This window comes from Lontra canadensis, unplaced genomic scaffold (genome assembly GCF_010015895.1).
Source record: "Lontra canadensis isolate GAN:19392208 unplaced genomic scaffold, GSC_riverotter_1.0 scaffold54, whole genome shotgun sequence".
Classification (NCBI taxonomy): Eukaryota; Metazoa; Chordata; class Mammalia; order Carnivora; family Mustelidae; genus Lontra; species Lontra canadensis.
This window is the reverse complement of record NW_022631048.1, coordinates 1,658,843-1,672,844: the sequence shown is the minus strand read 5'-3', so window position 1 is coordinate 1,672,844 and position 14,002 is coordinate 1,658,843. Positions and strand designations below refer to the sequence as shown.

At 40.0% G+C, this 14,002-nt stretch overlaps 1 protein-coding gene across 5 annotated transcripts in view; it reads right to left on the bottom strand.

Annotated features, from left to right (window-relative positions):
• The window catches only part of SUGCT (succinyl-CoA:glutarate-CoA transferase), a 763,713-nt gene that overhangs the window by 729,716 nt on the left and 19,995 nt on the right, over nucleotides 1–14,002 (bottom strand). For all 5 annotated transcript variants that reach the window (XM_032874961.1, XM_032874965.1, XM_032874964.1 and 2 more), the window contains exons 2-3: nucleotides 6,093–6,144; nucleotides 4,754–4,827 (exon numbers count right to left, since the gene is read on the bottom strand). In XM_032874961.1, coding sequence (XP_032730852.1) covers nucleotides 4,754–4,827; nucleotides 6,093–6,144 — 126 coding nt within the window. The remainder of the gene's footprint in view (nucleotides 1–4,753; nucleotides 4,828–6,092; nucleotides 6,145–14,002) is intronic.

Sequence of the window (14,002 nt, the reverse complement as noted above, 5' to 3'; positions counted from 1 at the left end):
TGAATATGAGTTAGACTTGAAATTCTAATAATCTAAATAATATAATTAATCTAAATAATATAATTAACCTATTAGCCCATTAGACTTTACCACTAAAACTGATCAGGAAAAGCAGACATAACCTTTTGGAAAGCAAAACAGAGGCCAAAGAATAGACTCATTTATTAAAAAAATAATAACAACAACTTCCCAAGAGAAAAAAACAGAACACAGGCCAGAGGAGAAAAGAAGCATTAGTTCCAGGGGTACCTGGGTGGCTCAGTCCATTAAGCGTCTACCTTTGGCTCAGGTCATGATCCCAGGGTCCTGGGATCGAACCCCGTGTCCTGTCAGACTTCCAGCTCAGCTGAGAGTCTGCTTCTCCCTCTCCCTTCCTACCTTCCCCCACTCATGCTCTCCCACTCTCTCTCTCAAATAAATAAATAAATAAAATCTGAACAAAAAAAGAAGACACATTATCTCTAACTGGAGATGAACCAATAACAAAACAAAGAAATCATGGTAAGCATCAAATGGAATAGCATGCTCAAAATAAAAGTGAAGTGAACTATACGATCCCAAAAAGGCACTCTTCCAGGAATAAACCAGTAAGAGGCTTCACGGCAGGTGTGAATCTGGATCTTCAGGATCAGACAGGACCTCTCAGAGTAAAGAGAAAGTCCAGCCACTCTCCTGAAGCTTTCTTTTTTTTTTTTTTTTTAAACCAGATCTTGCAACTTTCTTTCCACAGACCATGGAACATTTATAGAATGGACTATATATGAATTCACCCTGAAAACCTCAGTGCATTTCAAAAAGTAGACACATATAATCCACATTTTCTTTATACTTGGCAAAGTTCTTACTTGATTAATATGGTGCATCTTCTTGCACATTACTTTTATTGACAGCAAGTAATTAAAAACGATTTGTATTAAAACACCTATGGGGTACACAGAAAAATAAAATATATAAATTATACAAAATTTTAAAGATAAAACAGGAAACTCAAAAAAACTGCATTCAGTCAAATGACTTTGAGCTGCCTCTTCTATCTTCAGTTCTTTTTTTTTTAATTTTTTATTTTTTATAAACATATATTTTTATCCCCAGGGGTACAGGTCTGTGAATCGCCAGGTTTACACACTTCACAGCACTCACCATAGCACATACCCTCCCCAATGTCCATAACCCCACCCCCCCTCCCAACCCCCCTCCCCCCAGCAACCCTCAGTTTGTTTTGTGAGATTAAGAGTCACTTATGGTTTGTCTCCCTCCCAATCCCATCTTGTTTCATTTACTCTTCTCCTACCCCCTTAACCCCCGATGTTGCATCTCCTCTCCCTCATATCAGGGAGATCATATGGTAGTTGTCTTTCTCCGATTGACTTATTTCGCTAAGCATCTCCTGAAGCTTTCAATACACTAATTTTCTTAAAATAAAGCAACGTCAAGGTAGGGCTAAAATTAGGTAATTTTACATGTTTACATTCATCTCTCAAAGTGGAAATAATGTCAGGAATCTTAATTGGAGGCCTACGTGGTTTTCCTACCCAGGGCTTTAGAGAGGATCAGTGGCCCCTGGAAAGAATCAGCATGGACAAGAAATAAAGGCTAAAGGTCACCAACTGGGAAAACTGACAGTTGAAAGATGTTTTATTGGACCCACACAAAATTTAAAGTTTTTAATTCGCTGCCATGATTTCAAAGTCCGGAGATCTCGTATAAAATCTCAGACTGCTTTTCTTAAAAGATATTTTGACACATTCAATCCATTCAGCAAATATTTATTGAGCACCTACTACATCACAGACAGTGCTCCAGGCAGAGTAGAAACAGCAGTGAACAAAGGACCACACACACCTCTGCCCTCATATTCCTGCCTAAGGAATCATTTGCTGCCCTCGTTGCCCAGCTAAGTAACTACAGAAAGAAGAGAAAGAAAATCTATGGGCTCTTTGATTACAAAAATAATAACAGTCTAAGTCCCAAATCAGAAAGCTATAACCTGGGTGGCTCAGTCAGTTAAGTGTCTGCTTCAGCTCAGGTCGTGATCCCAGGGTCCCGGGACTAAGCTCTGCATCAGGCTCCCTGATCAATGGGGACTCTGCTTCTCCCTCTCCCTCTGCCTCTCCCCCTGCTATGCTCGCTCTCTCTCAAATAAATAAATAATTTTTTTTTTTAAAGGAAGGAGGGAAGGAAAGAAGGAAGCAAGCAAGCAAGCGGGAAGGAAGGACTAGAGGAGTGGCCTGAGAAAAGACTAATTCTCTCCTGAACTTTGAAAATCCTGCCAAATTACTCTTCCTCAGATCTGTGTTGAATAACTATCTCAAAACCCGAAACAGTTAAACACATAATAGGAACATTAAAATGCATCATGCAGGGGCACCTCAGTTGTTAAGCGGCTGCCTTCAGCTCAGGTCATGATCCTGGGGTCCTGGGATCCAGCCCTGCATTGGGCTCTCTGCTCAGTGGGAAGCCTGCTTCTTCCTCTCCCACTCCCCCTGCTTGTGTTCTCTCTCTCTCCTCTCTCACTCTGTGTCAAATAAATAAATAAAATCTTTCAAAATAAATTAATTAAATAAATAAAATGCGTCATGCAGAAGGATTAAGGGAAAGCGACCAATCAGGAAAAAAACAATGAACAACGACCTACTAGGAACAAAGCTCAATCCCAAGTGTATGGCTATGGGATGTAAAGGCCTAGACAAAGGAAGGTACTCCCTACTGAAGAAAGGAAAACGTACAAAGGAGAAATAAGGCCTACATAAAGAGGGAATAATGATCTCTAAAATTAATATAAACATAAACATTTAGATTAGTGATCAACTGAAATAGCAAGAGAAAGTAGACCTGATGCTCTGTCTAGGACGGGAAGACCCAATGGCTGAAAGGAGAAGGTGCCATGGTATTGAATCTGCATAATAACATGGAAATCAAAGTTTTATGAAACCTGGAAAAGACAAAAGTGTATTCAACCAGAAAGCAAACATTATTCAGCATGCATCCCACAACAACCAAATGTGATGAACATCAGTGACCAGGTAAATGAAGCTTTTGTTACATCTGGAAAGCAGGGTTCACCGGACTCTTCCACCGCCCGGAGCCTGATAAACACAGGGTCAAATAAATACGATATAATAATAACAGAGTATTCCCCATGCTGATCAGAGAATCTTCTGCTAATTGTTTTAGCCTCCTAAGAAATCTAATAAGCAGAAAGTTGAATCTTCTACACCATGTCTTCTACTTTATAGTGTTTAATCACTTCTGGGAAATTAATAAGGTGATGTAATTATAAACTAGTCTTTTATGAGTCTTGCAGATATACGCATACTATTAAGGCTAGGCCATTTTCACTAATTTGGTAATTCTGTTCCAATCCATAAGGATCCAACTTGAAGAATAAATAATAATGGTAAGTTTTGAAACCTTCCAAAACGAGCTCCTTATAGGATGATACGGAGGACATGGAGAAGAGGGACTCTGCCCTTTAAGTGCTTGTAGGAGAGAAAGAGCATACAATAATTTCCTTCAATAGTAAGTACTGAAATAACTTTCAATAATAGCATGAGCTAAACACCCAAATACTAAGAAGGCACCAAATAAAAGTGAGAATTGTGTACACCGAATGGATTTATTTGGTGGACCAAGAGGAAAGGAAAAATGGGAAAGATGTGATGAAAAACAAACCCAAAGAACTGATCTCAGTTTCAGTGTTCCTCTCTCAAAATGCTTACAATTATAAAATGAGAAAATGTTTCTTTTATTAAAAACAGAAAAGAATGACTTATATTGGAGTATCTGGGTTCCTTTTGGAAGGACACAGATTCCTTTTCCTTCTCCTCTTCCTGTGTGTCCTGCTTCTTCCATTTTACCCTCCCCTCTTCCTGGCCTTCCCTCCATCCCCCAGCAAGGAAGGGTGGTCAGGCCAGCCCTAAAGTCAGTCTCAATGGTAGGCTTGTGGGTGGCTAAGGAGGGCCTGACCAGGGTGAGTGCATGGATATTCCTGATCAGCTGTGTGACTTTGGACAAACTGCTTTATGTCTCTGTTTCTCTGTGTTTATAATCTCAGAATAATACAGGGTCAGCCCACAAGGTTGTAGCAGAGATTAAATAAATTAATACAGGCCTCGTGTTAGACCTGTGCCTGTCACTGCAAGTCTAGCATCACTGTCACTGCATGGTGCATCTCAGTCTCTACTGGAGGCTTTCAGGTATGTGTGAAGGGCCTGGCTAAAGCCTTAAAACCTGGCACTTATAAAAAGTAAGAGGAGGGGCACCTGGGTGGCTCAGTCGTGAAGCATCTGCCTTCGGCTCAGGTCATGATCCCAGTATCCTGGGATCGAGCCCCGCATCGGGCTCCCCGCTTGGTGGGAAGGCTGCTTGTCCCTCTCCCACTCTCCTCCCCCTGCTTGTGTTCCCTCTCTTGCTGTGTCTCTCTGTTAAATAAATAAAATATTTTTTTAAAAATGAGTAAGAAGAAATCACTAGTATAGGTTCAGAGGAAAGTAAGGAATGGAGAGGAAAAAAAATAATCATTTCAATTCTCCCATCATCCCATATACAGACATATAGTTATTTTTTTAAAAAAACAGCTAAAAACTGTAGTAGTTTGGAGCGCTTGGCTGGCTCTGTTGGAGGAGCATGTGACTTTTGATCTCAGGGTTATGAGTTCAAGCCCCACGTTGGGTGGAGATTACTTAAAAATAAAATCTTTAAAAAAGAAAAACTTGTATTAGTTTCTATGTTTTAAAGAGAGCAATAGCTTTACCTGGTCTTTCCACTTTTATAACTTCTGCTCCAAGATCTCCTAAATTCATAGTAGCAAAAGGTCCCGCCAGTACTCTACAATATTAACAATGATAAATAATTACCACCTTGCAGATTTTTATATTAATTCTTAATAGCTCACTAACATAGATAAACTCATATAATTATAGTAAGAATTAAAATTTTTAAAAACTGTTCAAAAAAAGCAATTTGGCACCATGTATTCAGAGCTTTAAAATGAATAGTCCCAGGGCACGTGGGAGCTCAGTTTTAAGCATCTGCCTTTGGCTCAGGTCATGATCCCAGAGTCCTGAGATGGAGCCTCGCATTGGGCTCCCTGCTCGGTGGGAAGCCTGCTTCTCCCTCTCCCACTCTCCCTGCTTGTGTTCCTTCTCTTACTGTGTCTCTGTCAAATAAATAAATAAAAACTTTAAAAAGAAAAAAAAAAAGTATATTCCTGTGGGGTGCCTGGGTGACACCGTTAAGCATCTGCCTTCAGCTTAGGTTATGATATTGGGGGTCATGAGCTCAGGGTCCTGGGATCGAGCCCTTCAGTGGGAAGCCTGCTTTTCCTTCTGCCCCTCCTCCATCATGAGCACCCGCGCTATCTCTCAAAGAAATAAATAAAATCTTTCAAAAAAAGTATATTCCCATTGATTCAGTAATTCCACTTCCAGAATTCTATGCTAAGGAAGAAATTCTAAGATTTCCTGAGGCAAGGATTTATGAAAAAGGAAACTTAATTTGTAATTGTGAAATATTAGGGGAAGAGTAATTTTATGACAACTATATAATAAAGTATCATCTCACATTTTTCTGGAATTTTGAATGACACAGAAAAACACTCAAAATACAACATTGTCTTTTAAATGTGGGCAAAACTGTAATTTCAATTTTTTTAAGGATTTTTTTTTAAGATTTTATTTATTTATTTGACAGAGAGAGATCACAAGTAGGCAGAGAGGCAGGCAGAGAGAGAGGAAGAAGCAGGCTCCCCGCTGAGCAGAGAGCCCGATGCGGGGCTCGATCCCAGGACCCTGGGATCATGACCTGAGCCGAAAGCAGAAGCTTTAACCCACTGAGCCACCCAGATGCCCCCAAGACTATAATTTCAATATGGCTCCAATTTTTGTTTTTAAAAGTTATATATAAATATGCAGATTGGAAAAAATGCACAAATATACTTATTGCTCTTAGAATTATGAAATATAAAAAATTTTCTTTTTTGTTTTCCTTTCTAAAACTTTGATAGTAAGCAATATAATTCAAAAAATAAATGTATTTTTTTTGGAAAGAAGGGAAAACTTCAATCACCAAAACACAGAAAAACCAATACAAACCTTGTTAGATCCAGAATTTTTACACCCTCCAAGGGCTTCATATTGTCAGTATCTGGCAAAACACAGAAAATATTTTAAGAGTACTGATTACTAATTTTCAGGAGGAAGAATGCAGAATTCTTCGTATTGTGTTTTAAGTAATCTGCATCACTACCAAAAACATATGTTTTCCTTCACAATATTTCTGCTTTCTATGTAACACAGAAACCTTGACCTGATTCAGTGAAGTCAACCTGTAAAAATTACAAGGGCTGATACACAGTTAATGAAGTCCGCAGTTTGTCTAATGAAAAATAATAATAATGAATAATTATTATAATAATGAAAAATAAAAATACTGGGGGAGGAACATCCGGCTGAACACAAAGGATTTTTAGGGCACTATGCTAATATGCTAATGAATCGTTGAGCACTACATCAAAAACTAATGACATGCTATATGTTGACTAACTGAACATAATATATATATATATATAATTATATATAATATATATATATATATATGATGTAACAAACTGAAACAAACATACCACTCTGGTGGGAGGATACTGATAAGGGGGGATGTGTGATCGCAAGGGACATATGGGAATTCTCTGTACCTTCCTCTCAATTCTGCTGTAAACCTGAAACTGTTGTAAAAAATAATAATAATAAAAAAGTCCTAAAAAATAAATAAATACTGAACTAAACAACAAAAAAGGAACAACAAAAACCTCCACATACCTGTTCCATATTAAGACAGGGAGACAATATGAATTTTTTAAAAGTTTATTAAACAATCAAATGTGTATGTCCTTTTTCTCTTCACCCACCAGCTATAAAAATAAGTAGATAGGTCAACAATTATATCATTAATTCACTAAAAACATTTAACATCAACATTAAATCACAACGTTACATTCTTGCCAAATGGTTTACAAAGTTTATATCATAATGCCTGATACCAAGCTGAATTATTGGGAGAAAATGATGAACTACAGGTTCAGTACATTTTTAAATCAGACTGTTTTTTAGAGCAGTTTTAGATTTGGGCAGTACAACTGAGCAGAAAGTACCAAGAATTCCCGTGTACCTCTTTTCCCACAAATGCACAACCTCCCCCACTTTGAACATCCCTCAGCAGAGAGACACATTTGTTACAGCTGATGAAGATACACTGAAGGGTCCCTGTCACTTAATTTACAGTTCACTCTTGGTCTTGTACGTTTTATGGACTTAGATGAACACATAATGGAATGTACCAAACATTATTATATACAGAATCGTTTCACTGCCCTAAAAGTCCTCCGTGTTCTGACTACTCATCCATTCCTCCCCTCAAAACTCCAGAACCCAATCTTTTTACTGTATCCACAATTTGCCTTTTCCAGAACATGATATAGTTGGAATCATACAGCATGTAGCCTTTTCAGATTGGCTTCTTCATGTGTTTAAGTTTCCTCTATGGCTCAATAGATCATTTCTTTTCAGTGCTGAATAATACTCCGTTACCTTGATACACCAGTTTATTTAACCATCCACCTACTAAAGGACACCTTCATTGTTTTCAAGGTTTGACAGTTATGAAGTAAGCTGCTAAAATGTTGTATGCACATTTCTGTGTGGACTTAAGTTTCCTTTTTTTTTTTTAATTTTTTATTTCTTTTCAGCGTAACAGTATTCATTGTTTTTGCACCACACCCAGTGCTCCATGCAATCCGTGCCCTCTCTAATACCCACCACCACCTGGTTCCCCCAACCTCCCTCCCCCGGCCCCTTCAAAACCCTCAGATTGTTTTTCAGAGTCCATAGTCTCTCATGGTTCACCTCCCCTTCCAATTTCCCTCAACTCCCTTCTCCTTTCCATCTCCCCTTGTCCTCCATGCTATTTGTTATGCTCCACAAATAAGTGAGACCATATGATAATTGACTCTCTCTGCTTGACTTATTTCACTCAGCATAATCTCTTCTAGTCCCGTCCATGTTGCTTCTTAAGTTTTCAACTCATTTGGGTAACTATCAAGGAGTACCGGTTACTGAATAGTATGGTGAGAGTATGTTTAGTTTTCCACTCCATCTTCCAAAGGAGCTGTACCATGTTGCATTCCCACCAGCAATGAATGAGAATTCCTTAGTTCAACACAATTTTTTAAAAAATCTCAATGCAGCTCCATCACCAGTGGAAGTTACCGGAGTCACACATTTACACATACACCATTACAGTCTTGAGAAGTATCACAGTGGCACAATCATTCTTAACTAGGAGGGTGCCCAGGCCACACTGCTCTAGGAAGAAATAAGCAAAGGGCATTTTGTCCTTGAAACCAGCCAATGTATTCTTTTACAGTAAAAAATTGCTATCGCAGCAGTAGGAAATATGTGAAGTCTATGTGACTGGTGCATTATTTTTTGAAAACAAACGTATGTAGGAAACTAAATTATACACAGAAGATAAACTGATGAGCAGAGGATCAGAGAAAGGGAAGTAACTACAACAATGTTCAATGTGGTAACTGTTACAGCAGTGGCCTCCATGAATCACATTTCCAGATATCCACACGCTTGTACATTCTCCTTCCATGCTGACTCTGGGCTTGGACAACTGCCTTGGTTTAAGCCAAGGGAACATTACACAGTAGGGCTTGACTTTTTGGAACACTTCCACCTTCAGATGAAAAAGCAGAGGACGAAAGAACAAATGGAGAGAGGCTTAGCCATCCCAGTCTGTAGCTGTCCCAGGTGAGGTCCAGACCTATGGGTGAAGCCATCTTAAAACACTCAGATCCAATCCGTGCCCTCTCCAATACCCACCACCTGGCACGGATTGCATGGAGCACTGGGTGTGGTGCAAAAACAAGGAATACTGTTATGCTGAAAAAAAAAAATTAAATTAAAAAAAAAAGAACATACCACCCCAAAATATGTCACTTTGGCATACTGATTAGAAATAGCAGAAGCAGGCAGGCTCTCTTTATACCTTTATACCTAAATTCAGGTTATAAATTTCCCAGAGAAAGGTACCCTCCCTGTTCCCAGGAAGAGAGGCACATCCTTACCATCAGTGATAGAAATGAATCTGTACAAACCTTACTAAAATAACCTTAACTTCCATTAGTTTTCTCAATATATTTCCTAGTCACTTTCCCACGATTTACTGCTCCTAGCCCAAAGCCCTTTTTCCTTTGTCTTGTCATATCTCCATGATATATCACTCTTTGTTAAAATGATATATAAGAATCTCTTCTTTAGGGTATTCATTTCCTTCCATGAAGCCTCCCCATGTCACATAGAAATATTAACATCAAATAAAATGTGTATGCTTTTTCTCCTATTAACACATCTTTCATCAGTTTAATTCACAGGCCCCAGCAAGAATATAAGAGGGTAGAGGAAAAGTCTTTCCTATACTTGCCTACTTGGGTCATTCCCAATCACAGATGGATAGCTTTCAACAGTTCATCACGAAGTATGGCTTTAAAAAAAAAAAAACAACAAAAAAAAAAAAAACACTCAGATCCAGGGGGTGCCTAGGGTGGCTCAGTGGGTTATAGCCTCTGCCTTCGGCCCAGGTCATGATCTCAGGGTCCTGGGATCGAGCCCCACATTGGGCTCTCTGCTCTTTGGGGAGCCCTGCTTCCTCCTCTCTCTCTGCCTACCTCTTTGTCTGCCTGTGATCTCTATCTGTTAAATAAATAAATAAAATCTTAAAAAAAAAAAAAAACCCACTCAGATCCAGCCAGGTGAGTGAGTTCAGGTGAGTCTAGCAGGACACTCACAGAACTCTGAGAAAAAATAAGCCACTGTTGTTCTAAGCCATTCAGTTTTGAAGTGGTCTGTTGTAGAGCAATAGATAAACAGATAAAATGGCTATGGCAGAGCAATCCTTTCAAAATGTAAAACATATGTCATGCCTCTGCTCGAAATCCTCTAATGGCTTTTTACCAAACTTAGAATGAAACCCAGCATCTTCCCAAAGCCCACAGATGTTGCTTGCTCTAGCCCTCTGCTACCTCTCCGGCCATGACCCCATCCCTCCCGCCCAGATTTCCCCAGCTACATTAGCCTTCTTGCAGTTCCTCGAAAAGACTGAGCATATTTCTGTTTTAGGGCCTATGGCAGAAACAGAGCTGGACCACCAAGATTCCCCTTCAAAGAAAGGCATTTCTGCCCAACCTACAAGAAGCATGGTCAACTTACAGCTCCAGCATTGGTTTCCTCAAGGTCCACCTTTCCTCACTCAGCTGAGAGTGCTCTGTTCTCAGGACAGTCCCTGGTCAAATGACTGAGCAAAGGTGGGCAGAAAGGCCTGTTCATTTCCTCCACCCACTGCAGCTCTCCTTGGTGTACTGAATTTGACAGGTGCATGCAAGTCTGATGGCTCATCTGCCCAATCCTATTTCTTTCCTTTCCCTTTCACGGGTGTTACTCCCCAATAAATCCTTTGTCCTTCCAACTCTGTCTCAACATCTGCTTTCTGGAGAATCCGAGATGTGACAGGACCTTTGCACCTGCTATTCTCTAGTCCTGGAACTCTTTTCCTCCACACATTTGCATGTTTTGCTTACTTCACTCAAATTTCTGCTCAAACACCGCACTCTCAGAGAAACCTTGCCTGATCATCCGATCTCAAACAGCACCTCTCTGGATCTCAGTATGCTTTAGTTTTCTTTATAACACCTACCATTACTTCACATTACCAGATATGTTTTTTATTGTACTGTCTTTTCCACTAGAACGTAACCTCAGTGAAGGCAGGACTTGTCTGTCTTGTATCTCCTGCCAGAACAGTGGCTGGCATACAGTAGGCACTCACTAAGAATTAGCTGAAGGGTCACACAGGGAAGCGGTGAGGGAGGGAGGAAGAACTCATATACTTAATAATTCATATGATCATTGCAATGGACTGAATGTTTGTGTCCCCCCAAAACTCGTAAGTTGAAATACTAGCCCCCGAAGTTATAATATTAGGAAGTGGGACCTTTAAGGTTGGAACCATCGTGAGTGGAATTAGTACCCTTATACAATGAGCCCCAAAGAACTTCCTTGCCCCCCTTCCACCATGTGAGGACATAGCAAGGAGTAAGCAGCCCCCAACCCGGAAGAGAATTTCACCAGAATCCAACCATGCTGGCCCTCTGATCTCACATTTCTAGCCTCCAGAACCATAAGAAACAAATTTCTATTGTATATAAGTCTGTGATATTCTATTATAGCAGCCCAAACTTACTAAGATCATTAAAAGAGACCAGAATCTTCAAAGTCAGATAGCTGATTTTTCTCTATCCTGGAGAGAGCTTGAATATGGTGGGAAAAGACAGTTAGGGGCACCTGAGTGGCTCAGTTGGTTAAGCATCCAACTCTTGATATCGGCTCACATCATGATCTCAGGGTGGTGAGATCAAGCCCCAGCTCAGGCTCTGTGCTCAGTGGGAAGTAGGCTTGAGATTCTCTCTCTCTGCCCCTCCCCCTGCTCTTGTGTTCTCTCGCTCTAAAATAAATAAGTAAATCTTTAAAAAAAAAAAAAAAAGACACAGTTAAAGACATAGTGAAAATGCTCTGCCAAAGAACTCAATGGGCATTTGGAGATAAAGGTAAGCAGCCTGAATGGAAAGGAAAATCAGACAGAGAGAGGAAGCTGACGAAAAATGACAGAAGAAAAGCTACCTAGCAAAAATTTCTATTAACAAGACAGCTCAAAGACCTTTTTTAAATATATTACACGAGTTAGTATTAGATTTTACATTATATGTGGTACCTAAACAAAATTACCAGGTTCATTCAGTAAAGCCTAGCACAAACCCAAATACCTTACATGAGTGGTTCTTGGGAAGATTTTTAAAAAGAGGGTGAGCTAGAGCTGTGGCAGAGTGAGTAGAATAGGTACACAAGGTAGGACATGAGTAAAAGCTCCCATTAAACAACCTTTATCCCTACTATGTGCTAATCATTCTATGAAGATACAACATGAGAGGCATCATATCCCTTCCTCCTCCTATTTCATGATCTACCGGGGAAAACCGAAAGATACAATTACTATTATGATTAAGAGTATCACCCTAGGTTCAAATTGTTACTCTATTTAGTACTTATGACCTTGTTCTACCTTGATTTCCCTATTTGTAAGACTGGGAAAATACTGGGGCCTATCTCAGAAGGATACTAAAAAATTAAATGAAACCTTGCCTTACAAGCATTTAGCCATGGTGCTCAATAAATGTCAGTTCGTGTCAGTATCATTTCTACCTTCTCCCCAAACTTGTCTTGTGTTTCTTGAATCAGTAAATGGCACTCCTACCCACTTGGTTACCCAAGTCAAAAACCCAAACAAAATTCTTCAACCCCCTCTCTTTTTGCACCCCTCAAATTTAATAAAGAACCACTCATTGCATAGTCTTTCTCAAAAAGATCTCTTGGCTCGCTTCTCTTCTCTCATCCCCACTGCCACCATTGTAGCTCACATCACCATCAACTCTCTCCTGAGTTACTCTAAAAACCTACTAAATCTTCTGCCAGGCTTCAATCTTGGCTCTCTTCAAAACAACATCCATAGGGGCACCTGGGTAGCTCAGTTGGATAAGCATACAACTCTTGATCTCAGCTCAGGTCTTGACCTCAGGGCCATGAGTTCACACCCCTTGCTGGACTCCACACTGGGCGTGGAGCCTACATTAAAAAGAGAAGAGAAGGGGTGCCTGGGTGGCTCAGTGGGTTAAAGCCTCTGCCTTCGGCTCAGGTCATGATCCCGGGGTCCTGGGATTGAGCCCTGCATCCAGCTCACTGCTCAGCGGGGAGCCTGCTTCCCTTCCTCTCTCTCTCTCTGCCTGCCTCTCTGCCTAATTGTGATCTCTGTCTGTCAAATAAGTAAATAAAAAATATTAAAAAAAAAAGAGAGAGAGAGAGGAGAGGAGGAACAGAAGAGAAAGAAGAGAACAAAAGAAAGAAAAGAAAAAGAAAAGGCACCCTCCATAATGCTGCCAGAATTATTTTTCAAAATGCAAATTGGCCCAATCTTTTCAACCATATCTGTTTCTCATTCCTCTCTTCCTTATCTCAGTTAATGGCATCATCAACTGCTCTAAGATAGAATTTAGAACCTTCCCAGGCATGTCTTCTTCTTCACTCCCCACATTCAATCAGCCATCAATTTTCTGTTAAATCTGCTTGATTTTCCCCAGTTCCCTGGTACTGCCTCCGCTCAGGCCTTCATCATTTCTTGTCCCAACTGCCTGCAAAAGCATCTTAACCTATTTCTGCCTAACCTCCGTCCCCACCAATCCATTCTCAACACTGCTTCCAGAGTAATCTTCCAAAATGAAGAACCCATTATGCCACTTTCTTGTTCATTCACACATTCATTCATGGTCCTTTCCCTCATGAAGGTGAGAGTCTATTTTCCTCCTAAAACTGCAAACGAGACTATTGTTCACGGTTTCACCCCTGTCCACCTTTTCAATTTCAATCTGCAAAAAAAGAAATGTCTTACCGGTCATACTTCTTTCAAATCGCTCACATTTCCAGGCCGCTGTATGTGCTCTTTCCTCTGACTCTAATAATCCTCTGCCCTGTCTCACCTACGCAAGTCCTTCCATCTTTCCTAAGTCAACATCCTTAGAAGGCATTCCTGCTCATGGCAGCATCCTGAGCAAGTCTCTGTCAATAGCACTCTTCTGAATTGTGACTTACTAGTCAGTCTTAACCAGATGATAAAGTCTTGAGAAAAGAGACTTTCATTCTGTATTTCCAACATCAAACACTAGCACTTGAAATGTAGTAAGAACTCAATAAATATTTATGGAAGGAAAGACAGGACAGAATGGAGGAAAAAATGTCCTCACATTTTGCCACAATATATTAGTAGACTGTCATAATGGAACACTGTAAAAAATATTACGTAGGCCCACTGCAGCAATGATAAGTAGGGCTTCTTGGTG